Source organism: Channa argus, chromosome 13 (assembly GCF_033026475.1).
Source record: "Channa argus isolate prfri chromosome 13, Channa argus male v1.0, whole genome shotgun sequence".
NCBI classification, from domain to species: Eukaryota; Metazoa; Chordata; class Actinopteri; order Anabantiformes; family Channidae; genus Channa; species Channa argus.
Window position 1 is genome coordinate 17,595,245 of NC_090209.1, and position 16,825 is coordinate 17,612,069.

At 38.4% G+C, this 16,825-nt stretch overlaps 2 protein-coding genes across 3 annotated transcripts; both read left to right on the forward strand.

The window, feature by feature from the left end:
• The first annotated feature begins 682 nt into the window (after positions 1–682).
• Positions 683–7,989, forward strand: rprd1b (regulation of nuclear pre-mRNA domain containing 1B). The gene is made up of 7 exons (XM_067527845.1): positions 683–1,381; positions 2,137–2,266; positions 2,563–2,696; positions 4,490–4,608; positions 4,758–4,884; positions 5,372–5,547; positions 6,173–7,989. The coding sequence occupies exons 1-7, from the start codon at positions 1,231–1,233 to the stop codon at positions 6,320–6,322; spliced, it is 987 nt and encodes a 328-aa protein (XP_067383946.1). The 5' UTR covers positions 683–1,230; the 3' UTR covers positions 6,323–7,989.
• Positions 7,990–9,815: 1,826 nt separating this feature from the next.
• LOC137139927 (kelch-like protein 10) lies at positions 9,816–15,346 on the forward strand. 2 transcript variants are annotated; one of them, XM_067527846.1, is made up of 5 exons: positions 9,816–10,983; positions 11,341–11,827; positions 11,956–12,573; positions 13,200–13,349; positions 13,857–15,346. In XM_067527846.1, the coding sequence occupies exons 1-5, from the start codon at positions 10,853–10,855 to the stop codon at positions 14,202–14,204; spliced, it is 1,734 nt and encodes a 577-aa protein (XP_067383947.1). In that variant the 5' UTR covers positions 9,816–10,852; the 3' UTR covers positions 14,205–15,346. The 2 variants fall into 2 exon arrangements, with proteins under 2 accessions (XP_067383947.1, XP_067383948.1); XM_067527847.1 differs by lacking the exon at positions 9,816–10,983 and having other exon boundaries at positions 10,999–11,854.
• The last annotated feature ends 1,479 nt before the right edge of the window (positions 15,347–16,825 follow it).

Consider the following 16,825-nt stretch of genomic DNA (forward strand, 5'->3'; position numbering starts at 1 on the left):
ATGAGTAAAACCACCTATATCATAATTAAAAATATACAAGAATAATCGATTTTTAATTAAATTCACTTATTTTAGCGTTAGATTTGGTGTTAAATTATATTTCTTTAACTCTGCTAATCCACCAGAATATTAATACAATACAAAATGTGTATAGAGCTAACCATGTTTGTCTTAATAAGATTTCTTTTGTGTAGCCCAACTAAATCAAATTTTTTGAGGTATTAATTTAAAACAATGTCCACAATTTTATTATACTAAGACATCATTTTATTTGCTGTACCAATTGAATTTCCAACAAATTCCCATTTTTACACAAAAGGACAAAACTGTGGTTAATATCTCTGTGAAGAACAGAAATGTGTTTGTGATATGAAATTGCCATTTTATTTCAGATAGTGGTATTTTAACATATGCTGAAATAAACTTTAATTCCAGGTTAAAACAAGAGACTTGTTATTTACTACTTCCTGAAATAATTTTTTTTTCGCAATTCGTTTTTAAGATAAAAATTCCTCCCCACCACATAAACATAATTGTCTACATATAATTATCTAGCAATTATCCAACGCTTTTTTGGGGCATCGAGTGAAGATTCACTCAGCTTTGTATCCACTTTTGTATTTCTTTTCTCAACCCTGATAAAGGCGATGACGGCGACTGATTGCGTCACTATCATGCGACGCCCATGTCGAGGTAAAAGTGCAAACTGCCATTTTTTAGAAGAAATCTTCTTGACTAGTTAGAGAAGCAAATGCACATTGTGAGTTTCTCCGTCGCTTTTTAATAGTTTTGTTTCATCTGTTGCTGTACTGAAAGTATATTCTACACGAATAAATCGGAAGTTTAGTTAATTTACCTTGGATTAAAACGCAGACGTGTTCAGAGCTGCACTGATCCGCAGATGGCTGCTTAGCTCGGTGGCTAACATTAAGTTAGCTGTGTCTGTAAACAAACACTACGGAGCGTGAAGAAGGAGCTGCTGATGCACAACCTCACAAGGTGCACATTTGTTTGACAGGTTTAATTCTGCCTGATAAAGAACTAACGACACCTCAGAACATAACATCAGGGGAAGCAGGATACAGGGGGCGGTTTGATGCGGTTTGTGTTCACACAACTTCAGTTTTGATGACAGTGCGAGTTTCTTCAATCTAGCTCAGAGCTTGGTCTCTTTAGAGCGGGACAGGGTAGGTTTGGTCACAGGAGAAACACACTCTCTCTAACAGCGGCATGTCGTCCTTCTCTGAGTCGGCGCTGGAGAAGAAGCTGTCGGAGCTAAGCAGCTCGCAGCAGAGCGTCCAGACTCTGTCCCTGTGGATCATCCATCACCGCAAACACTCGGCCCTCATCGTCAAAGTGTGGCACAGAGAGCTGAAAAAAGGTGAGAGATTACTGCTGGAGCAAAATATACAAATTTATGCTATTGAAAATGTGCAGCAAAACAGGATAGTAGTAAAAGTCAAAGTGTAAAAGTGCAATTTGAGAGTAGTAGTAGAGGAGTAGGAGTAGTAGACAAAAAAACTACTCCAATACAAATAGCACTGAGAATATTTTACCTAATTTGAAGTATTAAGTGCTGTGTGCTAATTGCTGTAACATAAACTTCATGCTTTTGATACGATAATGTGCATGTGTTTTGCACTCAAGACTACCAAAAACAAAACTACAGAACGAATAAAACCATAATAATATTTAATTTAGCTGGAGAAAATGTGTGGTAGTCTTACACTTTGTATTTGAAAGATGAAATAACTGATGAAGGTTGCCTTCTTCATTAAAAACATTATCATGGTGGCATGCTGCAGGGTGAAATCTGTGGAAGATAAATTACCCTGATAACCAGACTGAATTAACATTTTATCTCAATTATGTTTGAATGCATGAATACATGTAAAATAGATGAAAATTCACCCAAACCTGTTAAATCATGGTGGAGCACCCCCTAAAACTTGAAATCCTACAGCTTTACTCCTAGTAAAATATAACATAATTCCACTGTGACTCTAAAAACAAATACTGGAAAATGTGGTCAATTAGTTTGTAAAGCAGACCACCAAGAAAAGTGGGCAAAATAATTTGAAATGATCTCCCATCACTGAATTTATTTTAATGAGATGTATTTAATGTGTACTCCAGCTAAAAGCAACAGGAAGCTGACGTTCCTATATCTGGCCAACGATGTCATCCAGAACAGCAAGAAGAAAGGACCAGAGTTCACCAAAGACTTTGAGTCTGTCCTCGTCGACGCCTGCTCGCATGTTGCCAGGTAGATCAATGTGACTACTGTTTGTATTTAGACAGCTACAGCTGTGTATTAGTGACCGTGCTAGCATGTGTGTGTGTGTATACATGCATGCCCCTTTGAGCATCTGAATTTTGTAAACAATTTTAAAGTCCTATTGTGGAAGGTTTGTTGTATTGAGTTAGATCTAAATATACTTTCAGCAATCCTCCAAAGAGGCATTCTGAGTGGCTTGATAAATACAGGCTTTAGTTCCATATTGCTTTTTAATGATGCCCAGCTTTTTTATTTATTTGTCTGTTTATTTGTCACTTTATCAGTGAAGCAGATGAAAACTGTAAAAAGCACATGGAGAGACTGCTGAACATCTGGAAGGAGAGGAGCCTTTACAGAAGTGACTTCATTCAGCAGCTCAGACTCGCCATAGAAGACTCAAACAGCCCTAGGCCTTCAGGTTAGCACTACTTAAGCACCATATTACACCTATATCTAAATTTCTACAATATTTGTTTTGCATTAATGGTTTTAAACAGAGCTGCAGCTGAATGCATCAATAATGAGCTGCTTATTATGTTTTAATTACAGCCATTTACTGTCTTTGTTAAATAATTAACATCCATATACATATCCACAAAAAATAACTTAAAAAGTAACTAGAAAAATTAGTTACAAAAAAGAAAATGCACAGTGAATTGGTGATGGAAGTTCCGGCTCTTTTTAAAAATGTGTATTACTCAAACCTTATATTTTAGCCTAATTTAGCAATTATGAATGGTTTGTGTGTTGGTAAGTAATTTTTATTCAGTGCTTACATAAAAGCTTTATTTGTATGTCCATTATGACATGTCTGCCCCCTTCCTTCTTTCACATAATGGTAAGATCCTAGTCTGTCCTCGCACGTGATTAGCTGCATGGTGTGCCCAGCAAAATAAAGTCCCACCCCTGTCTGCATGGATTCTCAGCAGAGCTGATCAGGAGCAGATGAAGATTCAGCTCTCCCTGACGGGAGTCGGCTCTTCTCATTCACGTTCTCGGTTCTTCTCATTTGGCTGATTAGTGAACGACACATCGCTACTGTGAATGCTTTGCTTGGAAAATCCTTTCAGCACTAAAGCTGAAAAAAACAACTTGATAAAATGATCAAAAAGATTTCTTTTTTTAAAGTGTGTCCTATCTTTGTGTGTGTGTGTGTGTGTGTGTGTGTGTGTGTGTGTGTGTGTGTGTGTGTGTGTGTGTCCACTGTAGGTAGACTTCACCAGAAAACTAATTTTACTCTTTAAATGCTAAAAATTAGAAAAGTGTGTGTGTTTGTCCATTGTGTAGTATGTCAACGCCAGCTTTGAACCTTCTGAGTCAATCACATATGCTGAAGACAGGCTGTGAACTGCTCAGACTTTGTCTCGCAAAATGTTAAGTAGTTTTAGTCCTATTAACAAAATTTAAAAACAGGTTGGCAGAAGGCTTAACCGAACACTGTGATATAGTTTTTTAAAATGTACTCAATAAATCTAGAAAAAGCATTTTCAAAAACAAAATGCACTTTGAATGCTTTAGCGCTGAAAGGATTTTCCAAGCAAAGCTGAAAAAACTGTAGCTGAAAGTTTTGCTTTTGTGGAAATGAAACGTCGCTCCCTTATATACATTTTGAAGTTTAAAATGTGTTTCTAGCTTCCAAAGTAGTTAGGCTCCAAAAAACGTAAGGAAGGTGGAAGTCAGATAAAAAAAGAAATTAGGATTTGAATGCTCCAGCATTCACAGTACAGTGAAGGCAGAGCGACGGAATACCCCCCCAAATACAAACGTTGATAAAAGTTGAAGCTGAGAAGCTAGAGTGCATGTCATGTCACCCAGTGTAGCTGGGCACACATTCTGCAATACACACTAATCTAGTTGAAAAATCACCAAAAAGTACCTCAAACTAAAACTGCGATTATTTAAAAAGCGTGAAAGATATTAAAAAGTGGATTACAAGGCTGATAGCTGAAAGTCTTGTGATTTGCTGAAAGTTTGAATAGTTCGTCTAAGGAGTAACATTTTATCTCTATTATATTTGAGCGTGAAATAGATGACAGTTAAACGAACCTGTTAAATTCATGGTGGAGCACCCCCTAAAACTTGAAATTCTACAGCATTCAAGTGAAAAGGTTTCATAACATTTCTGTTTTGATAAGCTGTCATTAAGTACATAATGTAGTGATAACATGTGGCTGTGTATTTGTTCTGCCATTTGTAAACTTGACACTGCAGAGGAGAAAAAAGCAGTGAAACGAACTTATCAAAAGATTCAGGAAGATGAAGATGATGAGGACAATGACTACAGAACCCACATCTCTCCTCGCAACACAGAAATCTCTGCAGCTCAGCTGGTACGCAGGCATCTATGACATTATGCATCTGTGACAAAATATTCTTTTACTCTACGCCTTTACTTTTTTCTTATTCTGCAACTTTAGCTTTGTCGTCCTACTTGTGACTTTCCCACTTCATTCCCATTAAAACCTTGACACATTCCTAGACGGAGGACCTGGTGAAAGCCTTGCAGGACTTGGAGAATGCTGCATCTGGTGATGCAGCTGTTCGTCAGAAGATTGCCTCACTGCCACAAGAAGTCCAGGACGTTTCGCTCCTGGAGAAGATTACTGGTAACATCTGACAACACAATGACTTTATGTGGAATATTTTAGATACAGTTGTCTGTTTTAGTGGGGAATTGCAGTGTTCCTTTCTGGTTAAAACACAGTTTCAAAATGCTATATTATATTGCTATATTTTACAGTTCCTCACAATTTTCTTCTTCAGAGTCTGTATCATAGTAGGACTATGAATTTTCCAGGATTTGTGGCAAGGATATTTTGCTGGTATTCAAAATAAGATGGCAATAAGGAAGATAACTATAGAAATTGCTATGGAAAAGCAGTAAGTGAATGTGTAAAACAATCAACATAAAGTAAAAACCAAATGAAGGTTGATTAGTGCAGTGCAAGATATACAATACTAAAAGAAAGAAATAATGTTGACCCTAAACCAATCAGTATTGAAAAAAACTAAACCGCATTTAAAAAAATAATTTAAAATGTTTAAAGATATAGGGCTTTTCTTCAGTGACTATCAGTTTTGCTTCCAATCTAGACAAGGAGGCAGCAGACAAGCTGTCAAAGACTGTGGATGAAGCCTGTTTGCTGCTGGCGGAGTACAATGGCCGACTGGCGGCAGAGCTGGAGGATCGGAGGCAGCTGGCTCGTATGTTGACAGAATATATCAGCAGCCAGAAGGAGGCACTCATGGAGAGAGAGAAGAAATTAGAGGCAAGGCACTTTATACGTAAACCTAGCAGAACACTGAGACAAACTGATCACCAATTAATATAGTGTTTATTATTTAACATGAATAGTAGAACACTTAAATCAGAGGGAGAAAAGAAAACACTAAAGAGGATATGTTCAGTTTTCAAGTCTTGATTTGAAATAATAGTCATGTGTTCATATAAACTGTGAAACAGTATCACTGGGATTGTTCCTTTTGCCTATGTTAATACTATTAATAACTGTGGACTGGAGGAAGTAAGATGGTATCTTTCAACTTCTAACTGACTGAACACACCTAAATTGGAAGCCAAAGATGGTGCAGAGATAGCATCCTCCATTTTTAGTGATTTCATAAAATGTAGTGTCTGTCCAGGCTCACCAGCAGTAACAAAAAAAAGAAAACTGCTTCATAATAATGATTAAGTTATCTTAATAAACATTAAGTTTCCACAATATCCACATTGCGTTGTAACTCAAATGTGCCAGAAGGACATAGTTACAAAGCCGTCTGGAAGAATGCTGTTCTTTGATTTGTAGGTATTAGAGTTTTTAGTAATGAAGAATTACAAAGTTATTATAATTCCGCTGATACATACTTTTCCTGTGTCTTGAATGCCCTCCGCAGGAATACAAGCAGAAACTTGCGAGGGTGACACAGGTGAGAAAAGAGCTCAAATCCCACATCCAGAGTCTCCCTGACCTGTCCCTGCTGCCCAACGTGACCGGGGGTCTGGCCCCACTGCCCTCAGCCGGAGATCTCTTCTCTACCGACTGAGATGTCTTCATGTAGAGCAAGTGCCCCTCTGCCCCTTCCCCCCAAAACACTTGCAGCTCTGTCTCCAGCCAGAGGACACGTGTGGTCACACCTCACTCAGCAGAGTAGCCAGCTCACCTGCTACTGTCAGGTCTGCAGGACAAGAGGGAACATAACAAAGGTTTTGTGTCAAAACACAGCAGAGGAAAACAAAGACTCTGTCAGCTTGGATTTGTCCCGTACTTTCTTGATCGTCAAGGATTCCACTCCACCAGCTTGGAACAAGTTTGTTTCCTGTTTGTTTTTATTTTATTTTTTTAAATGTTGACAATGTGATTTAGCAGGAGGGGCAGAGTGAAGAAGCTTAAGACAGAAATAAATGTTGGTTGTCTGGGCATGTCAGTCAAAGTGTCTTACTGTGTGATATTTTTGATTGAGCAAGCAAAGCTGGGCCGTTTGCTCTCACAATTCTCAGAGGTTGTGGCTACACTGTGAAGTCCCATTCATTAGTTTTATTTTTTGACTTTCAGTCGGTGGATTTTTATTGACAAGCAGTCAGATACGTGAATTTGATGTGTCTGCACAATTAGAGAGATTACCAGATAGGATTCTGTGTACATGGCTTCTTTTTTACTTGAGCTCTCAAGGTTAACAGCTGTTAAACAGCAGGCTTATTTCAGTAACACCAGTTTGTGATTAAACAGGATTTGTGGGACAGTATCATCCTTAAAGGGCAACTTAAAAGCATTATTGTGTATTTACACCCTAAACTAAAGCCATGGGGAGCAAGTTAAAAATGGGTGAAGTTGCCCTTTAAAGCTTTGGTTTGAATTTTTCTCATACAGAAAAAAATTGCTGTTTTTTTTTTCTTACGCTTTAATTTGGATAGATGCTTAAACTATGAGGTTTATTGTGTAAGTGTGTACAAGGAAAGGTTTTAAGTTTCACAAAAGAAACCCTTTTAAGTCTGAAAGAAGTAATACTGCTGTTTTTGTATTTCACAAGTCTAAAATAGAAAAATGAAAAGTTTTAAAGATAATTGACTTTTAATATGTTTAGGGTTGGGCAATATTGGAATCTAAAGATAACTAGGTCAGAATATGACCTGATAGTTAAAATAAAACAACTGTTCAGTTAAACTAAAGGGCAGTTTATCTAGTTGCATTCATTACATTTGATAGTAATGTGAACTGGACTGTGTGATTCGATCCCGTGGCCTTCTGCATCCCAACCTGATGCTCTACTCATTGAGCCACCAGGCCCCCAGAAACCTAGCAGCTACATAGTATTTGTTAAACAGATGGTAATGTAATTACTAGTCTTAAGTGGGCACCAAAACAGCTATACTCAGTGATAACATCCAAAGCCAAAGACAGTTTAAGAGTTTAGTGGGAGGAATTTTTAATTATTCAATTCATCTTTAATCTAAAAAAAAATAAAATAAAATCAATGGGAAATTGAAGGTAAAGCAAAAAGCGTTCAATACAAGTGCATGCCAGGAAAGATTTCAGCAACATCTTGAGCCAGGTGTACCTCACTGTAGATATTAGACCTTTTCTTACGTACTTGCTGTGTGGTATGTTTCTCTCCTCAGAATCCTACTAGCAGACCTCCACCAGTAGGGGTAGTGTTTTTCTGTAACAAAAGTGATTCAGTGGATGCCAATAAACTGGAACCATTTGAAACAACGCAGTGCGTATTCTACATTGATCTTCTGTGAATGAGTTGGGAATACTTCAGCCTAGAGAGACCAGACTTTCAGCCATCAGCCTCGTAATCCACTTTTTAAAGTCTTTTATGGTTTTTCAATAAACGCACTTTTAATTTTAGGTAATTTTTGGTAAATTTTCAACTTCTCCATCAGTGTGTATCGCAGAATGTTGGTCCAGCTAGAGTGGGTGATTGTTAATAAGACTAATACTTTTTCCAAGTCCATGCAGTTTATAACCTGTCTTCAGCAGATACGAGTGGCTCGGCGGATTGAAAGCTGTCATTGCCGTGGTAACGAGCTGTTTTTCTCCCACATGATACACAGATGGAATAGACACACACATGTTCTAAATAAAAGCCTTTTGATATATTCATTTAATTTTTAGCATTTAAATAGTAAAAAGTTTGTGGTGAAGTCTACCTAAAGTGGACACACACACACACAAATAATGTTTTATAGATGTCATTACATAAAAAAAAAACCCATAAAAATATATTGCATCACTTCACACGTATTTCACTGTATCTAAAATACTTAAGTGTCCCAATACAACCTGAAAATTCTCAAATTCTTACCCCAGTGGCAAGTACTGTATATTCTAAAATTAAAACTAAATTAACTAAAATAAAGCGTAATTGTTCTTGTTGCTATTGACTATAAATAAATCGGAACGAGCCCCTAAAATTAGACTCTAAACCAAATAAGCCTAGAATCTTTATTGATTTACTTCAGCTCATCTTTTTTACTACTCATATATATAAATTAATAGTACAGCTTGTTAGGTCCTCACATTATTGGTGAAAGTGCATCAAACTGGACAAAATGTTGAATAGGAAAAAAAGAGAGAGAAATCTACAATGATTTTTTTTTTTGTGAAATGGCTTGCAGCAAACCTGATCTCTTTTTTATGTTACTACAAAGTTTAAGACTTTGTATTTAAAACATGTTAGAAATTATGCAATTGTTTGGTCCTGATAAAGCAGGTCAGTTGTCATTCAATTGCCTTTTTGTTTTCTTAAACTTTGTGGTAAAACAACCACATCCAATCCACAAAGTTAGACTAATTGATACTTACAATATACTGAATCCATAAAAACCTAAAAGGTCAGTTAAAGGCAACTGTAAAAATTGAGACATTGAACTCTTAGAAAACACTGCACATCTGCTTGGACTACATAGAAGCCACACACAGAAGTGGGGGTACACCACGGTGTCTGCTGTGCAGCAATAATGCATGAACAGGATGTACGTGAAAACTCATGACTATAAAGATACCTCATTATAAATGTTAACATCTGAATAATAAATGGCAACATCAGATTAACCCAGAATTGAATTAAAAACAAGGGCAAAATAAAAGTTATTATTTGGGCTTTTTACAGAAACACCAAAAGTGTGCATGGGGGACAAATGAGTATCATTCAATGACCAGAATATACAGTATTGACAACACGGGTGTAAATATTAATCTTTGGTGCACCAAGTGGCATACGAAATGTTGCATGAGCTGAGTTATCGATTACTCTAAATATGAGATTGCAGTTTCTATTTTTAGGTTTTTAAAATAAAAAGTATGAACTAGAAAAAACATTTCCAAAAATAAAATGCTCTGTGAATGTTCCAGTGCTGAAAGAAGTTTCCAAGCAAGCTGAAAAAAAGCTGAACTTGAAAAAAGTATCAAAGGGCTTTTATTTTGAAAGTTTGTTGTCTCTCTCGCTCTCGCTCTCTCTCTCTCTCTCTCTCTCTCTCTCTCTCTCTGTGTCCACTTTAGGTAGACTTCACCACAAACTATTACCATTTAAATACTGAAAGAACCTTAAGCACTGTCACTATGACTTATATTCTCTGAAAGAACACAAAAATAACTGTTTTAAAATATAATTTGTTGAGGACAGATTGAAATCCGACTGAAAAGAATTAGAAAAAGAACAAATGTTGATAAAAGTTGAACCTGAGAAGTTAAAAGTGTGTGTGGTGTCACCCACTGTAGCTGGGTGACAGCTAGTATGCCAGAAGAGTTAAAGGTGAAAGAGGACAAAGCTGAGGAGGCGCTGAAGTCTCCACTCATTTGAATTAAAAAAAATAGGTGAAAAAAGCTGAATATTAGAAAAAGTATAAAATATATTAAAAAGCTAAATGGAAGAGCATGTGTCCTTAATAAGCTGAACATTTTAAAGTTTGAACTGTGTTTCTAGCTAAGAGTAGACTGTAGTACTTAAGTGCCAAAAAACGTATGGAACACTGAAATCAGAGGAAGTATATCAATAATAAAGATTAGAATATCATTACTGTGAAGCATTCACAGTAGATTAACACTAAATTTGTTGCAGATCGATTTATCCAAGGTTAGTGGTCTGTAAGTACTGTGGATGGCTGTTGATTTGACCACTCTGTAGGACAGTGTCAAATGTTTAAACTTCATGTTAGAAGCCACTGGACGACGGCTAATGTCTTTTTGCTGCAGGTTGCTATTCCGGATATTTTTAATAATAAAGAAATATATGTAATCGATCCAGGGGTACCCAAACTATTGTATGGAAATCTAATACTCATTTTTATAAAATATATGCACTGGCTGTTAAGAAAACATAACCACATGTACATGCAGGTGTACAACTGCTTCATTGTACACCACAATGATAAAAGACAATGCATGAGCCTAGTTACTGTTGCCAGTGACAACCAGATTGTGTGACATCGTAAAAATCCCTTCTAGGCTTTCATCATGACCTGAGTGGGTAGGCTCACTTCTCTCTCACACAACTAGAAACACTTGTACCTAGTGAGGACAGAAACCTGCACCAGACAATAAGTAAAAAATCTTAAGCTGAAGAGCAAAGATGAGTACGAGCAGCTCAGTGTATAACGAGCTCCGTCTGAAGAAGCAGCTTTGTGACGCTGTGATCAGAGTGGACAATGCTGAGTTTCACGTGCACAAGGTCATCCTGTGTAACTGCAGCACATATTTCAGGTGAGCTAGGTATTGGGTGTTAACAGGGGGATGTTCCTCTATAACTATGTTACTACATAAAGCTTAATTTAGCGGTTTTCTTCATATAACCATTACATTAAGGTCATTACTTTTTTTTGTAGCTCATGTTTTATATTGAGATAATTTTAAAGAATTTCTACAGGGAATTGAAACTGATAAGAAATAGACCATTCCATGCAGTGGTTTGATGGAAGTCAAATTTCGTTTTTTCTGTTCGGCATTTTATTGTACAAATGTCATTGCAGTTTTCACATAGGCAAAAGAAGCTTTACATTTTCATGTACTGTCAATATAAGTTAAAAATACGCAGTAACACTTCATTTTCCTGGCTCACAGAGCTCTCTTTAACCGCTGGTCAAGCCCAGACAATCGACTCTTTGAAATTCCCAATGTGTCCCCTGAGGTAATGAAGCTCATTATTGAGTTTGCCTACACTGACTTTGTTCCTGTGACACAGGAGAATGTACAAGAACTTTTTGTAACAGCTGACCGTTTCAATGTAATGGGCATCATTGAAGCCTGCAGTGATTTCCTGGAGGAGCAGCTGAATCCACATAATTGCATTGGCATCTGGAGGTTCACTGACAACTGTTACTACCCAGAAATAAAAAACAAGGCCTTCCAGTTCCTCCTGAATCACTTTGAGGCAGTTGCTACCACCTCAGAAGAGTTTCTGCAGCTCTCAGTGCAGGAACTTGGTAAAATAATTGAAAATGACCAACTCAGTGTAAAGAAGGAGAAAACCGTGTTTGAGGCCATCCTTCGCTGGGTCACCGACTCAACTGAGGAACGCAGAGAACACATCTCTTTGCTTTTGTCCAAGGCAAGTAAGAAAGGAAACTATAGAACTGTCTCTGCATTCACCTTGATTTGCATCTGTTACATATTGTTAATGACGTTATCATAAATTCAGCAGCATGATCCACACTCTATCTTCATATCTTCTTCCAGGTCAGGCTGGCTTTGATGCCTCCAGAATACGTCATAAAGAGTGTGGATGACAATGAAGTGATGAAGTCGAGTGAAGAGTGTCGAACACTTCTCCGCAGGGCCATGGAGAACATGCTTGACATTAGAACAAAGGACTTCTCCAACTCTATTATATGTTATCCTTTGGCCTGTCCACGCCTTCCTGCTGCTGTCCTGTTGGCCATTGGAGGCTGGAGTGGCGAAGGTCCCACCAATGGCATTGAGGCGTACGATGTATGTGCAGACTGCTGGGTCAAAATACCTGACAATGAGCTGACTCCACGAGCCTACCATGGCACTGCTTTTCTCAATGGATCAGTTTATTGTGTCGGGGGCACTGACAACATTCAACAGTTAAGCACAGTACAAAGGTTTGATCTGGGCACACACACCTGGCAGGAGGTGGCACCAATGCATTCAAGACGCTGCTTTGTCTGTGTAACTGTGCTGGATGGGTACATATATGCCATGGGAGGTTATAATGGACGTAATCGTCTGTCAACGGCTGAGCGCTATAAGCCTAGAACCAATCAGTGGACTTTAATTGCATCCATGAATGCTCAGAGAAGTGATGCTTGTTGTACAACACTCCAAGGCAAGGTGGGTAGTACTAAAACATCAGCTGAAAATAACTGAGAAACAGCAGCTCTGTATCAAGGCAGGAGAAAATAGACACTGAACTTTTCTTGTTGACTTTTTGAGCATTTGGCTTTAAAGAGAAATCATCAAGTAAAGTTTAAAAAACCCTGCTATGTTATTTATTTAGATCATTTAGATGGTGCAAGAAATAAGTGACCAAAAGAAAAGTAAAATAAAACAAATCTATCAAGCTCCAAAACAAATGCCAAAGCTGCAAAATTCAACTACAGTAGCATTTAGCAAGTCATTGTTTGGGGCGGCTGTAGCTCAGATGGTAAGGCTATATGTTGAAATGTCAGGGCAAAACACTGAACCCCCAACAGCCCATTCCCATACCCAGCTGTGCAGTGCCGGTCCAAGCCCGGTAGAAATTGGGTAGGGTTGCGTCAGGAAGGTAACTCATAGGATAAGCCAGAAAGGTCAAAAAACATACAAGCAAAAAAAAAAAAAAAACGTTTATAGCGTTTAGCAAGTCATTATGCAGCATTGCCCCCTATTCTCTCAGCTGTAACTGGTCACATGTGGAAATAAGTTCATGTGTTCAGTAGAAACCTTCCAAAAATGACTTCAATTATTGTTTTCCCCAGATTTACATTTGTGGTGGCTTCAATGGGAGCGAGTGCTTGTTAACGGCCGAATGTTACACCCCAGAGACAAACCAGTGGACGATGATCGCCGCCATGGGCAACAGGCGCAGTGGAATTGGGGTTGTCACGTATTCAGGCTACGTCTTTGCAGTAAGTGGACACTGACAGACACTCAAATATTGCTAAGACTAATATTAATGTATTACAAATCCAATCACTGTTGCACACTCTGACATGGAGGTTTGTCTGTAGGCACTAATGTATTATTATATAGTAATACCCTTTTTTTATAACTGAAATAAGTAGATATTACTGTGAAGTACTGACAATTTTTCAATTTGTGGTTTTAGGAAATTGTGATGGTGTTATTTACTATTCTAAACTTAACACTAAGAAAATAATCTGATGAGAACAGTATGATATACACATACAATTGTTACTGAATAGATGGTGTACTTTACTTTGGCAAAAACGTATATGGAACCAGTCAATAATCAGCTATTTTACTGATTGTATCTGTACTTTTACTTATAGTGCCTTTAATTTAACTATACTCTTCCACAAGGCCAGTAGCTCTTTAAGTATAAAATGACACACTAAACAAACAGACAAGAAGTTAAAGCCATCCTGTGTTCTTATTTCACCTTTTCTGGATAGGTTGGTGGTTTTGATGGAACCTCTCGTTTGCGTACTGCTAAGGCCTATAACCCCGACACTGACACCTGGAGTGATATGCCTTCTATGGTGCAACGCCGCAGCAATTTTGGCATCGCGTTAATCGATGATCGGCTCTTTGTGGTTGGGGGTTTCAACGGCTTCTCCACAACTGTTTGTGTCGAAAGCTACAATATTGGAGCTGACCACTGGTCCTATGTACCTGAGATGGAGATCTCCCGCAGCGCCCTGAGTTGTTGTGTGGTGTATGGGGTCACCAACATTGCAGAGTACGCAGCCCCTCGCCCCTCTCTTCAGGTGTCTGAGGTGGAGGAGGATGAAGTGGTTTGATGATGACTATAAAATTCTTTTTCTTTCGGCTGTTCCCATACAGGGCTCACCAAAGCGCAATCATCTGTCTCCACCTACACCTATCCTCTGTATCCTCTTCTCTCAAATACCTACTACCTTCATGTCCTCTCTCACTAAATCCACAAATCTCTTCTTTGGTCTTCCTCTAGACCTCCTGTCTGGCAGCTCCAACCTCAACATCATTCTACCAATATATTCACAGTCTCCTCTGAACATGTCCAAACCACTTCAATCTGGCTTCTGACTTTATCTCAAAAACATCTAAAATGAGCTTTCCCTCTGATGTCCTCCTAGTCCACAGAGATTCCTGTCTAACCTCATATGTCAGAATGTCTATCACCAGAGCAAACAAGAAGGGGCTCAGAGCTGATCCTTGATCTAGACCCACCCCCACCTTGAACTCCTCTGTCACACCTACAGCACATCTTACCGCGGTCTTAAAACTCTCATACATGTCCTGCACCACTCTAACATACTTCTCTGCCACTCCAGACTTCCTCATACAATACCACAGCTCCTTTCTCTGTACCCTGTCATACGCTTTCTCTAAATCAACGAAGACACAATAAAACTCCCTATGACCTTCTCTGTACTTCTCCATCAGCATCCTCAAATTAAATACTGCATTTGTTGTATTCTCTATAGGCATGAAACCATATTGCTGCTCACAAATGTTCACCTCTGCCCTTAGCCTAGCTTCCACTACTCTTTCCCACAGCTTCATTGTTTGGCTCATCAGCTTTATTCCTCTGTAGTTGCCACAGCTCTGCACATCTCCCTTGTTCTTAAAAATGGGCACCAATACACTTCTACTTCATTCCCTGGGCATCCTCTCACTCTCCAAGATCTTGTTAAACAAACTTGTCAGAAACTCTACTGCCACCTGTCCACAGGTATGTCATCAGGACCAACTGCCTTTCCACTCTTCATCCTCTTCAACACCCTCCTCACTTCACTCGTAGTAATCTTTGCTACTTCCTGTTTCACACCAGTCACCTCTTCTACTCTTTGTTCTTTCATTTTCCTCATTCATCAGCTCTTCAAAGTACTCTTCCAGTCCTATCATGCTGCACATCCTTCCCAACTCTCTCTGTCTCACCAACCTGTACAAATCCACCTCTCCCTCCTTACTATGACATGCATTGTTCTATAAATAAATGTGTCTTTGCATATAAGACAGCAGTACTATTGTTATTCCTTATCTATGGATTAGCCTGCAGGAGTTTTTAACTTTGTACTTATGGAGTTATCAATTTGATATACCTGAAGGCCAATATCAGAAGAACATGGAACAGCCTGGGGCCCAGTGCATAAATATCAATTAAAGCACAATAGTTGGTTTAAATAAACAAATGTGTTAAACAACTTCTAGCATATAAAACTGTTAAATTCTCTAAGATCTTGGCCATTGACCTCAAAATAAAATTTCGTCCAAAGAATAAAAATAATGACAAGAAAATAATAAAGTATGCACTATTTAATCTGACCTCATTTGATTGTCCAGTATGTTTTTGGATCATTGGGGTCAGTCCATCCTACCCCACTGGCGTGCAAGGGAGAGAATCCATTTCCACAAGATAAAGTTGTTCTACTGCACCAACATGTGAAGGTGGAAGTCGATCAAAAGCCTGTTTCAGACATGAACTCTAGAGAATGGCAGGAGGATCAGGTCCTGACATTGTCAGGAGTTTACCTTTCAAACATGTAGCCAACATCAGGGGTCAGTCCATGCGAGATGCATTCTCAATTGTGAAGAAATACTCTGTGTAATTGGGCAAGGGGTGGTGCTTGGGCACTTCAAGCAGGGGGCAGAACATGATGTAAAAACAAAGCTGCAGAAGTGACAGTGTTTTGCTTTGTAATCTGGTCGTATTCCACAGTATCTCGTGCTGTTCCTTCCATTTGTTTGATGATTTCCAGGTCTGCCCTTACCGACAAAAGTTCACAAAGTTCATTGTCCTTCTAGTTCGACATTGTTGTTTGGTTGGTATGAATGAATGAGTTCTTCACCTTTGGGTGTTTGTATTTGCCCGATTTTACGGCAGTCGGAGGAAATGGACCTCATCAACACACCCACTCACGGTGAATTCTGCGGAGTATTACCTCTTCTATTTACAAATAATGTCATTTGGAGATCCTGACCTTGCACTAAGGACCTGGCTGGGTAAAATCAGAGTAATGTCAGGCACAACAGAGTTGGGCGTTTGCGTTTGCACATACATGCCCTCTACATAAAATCTGGATAATGTCTGAATTCCAGTGCATGTCTAAGAAGGGCTTAAATGTGGTTCACTCTATCTCTCACAATTCCACACTTCAAAATCTGACCTAGTCACACCACTGTATATATCCACATAGTTCAAATATATCCATGTTCTCTATATATATAAGTCTCTATATAACTAGACTCCTAAATGAACAACTGTCTAATGCCAGACAAATGTTATCCTATATGGCTCATAACACAGACAGAATACACAAACAAAAAAGAATTGCAATAAACCTCTGCAACTCAAACTTCCTTTTCTCTCTGATATTGCTGCATATAACATTACAGTGACATGTAAAGTCATAAAAAACATTACTTTACATATCCATTG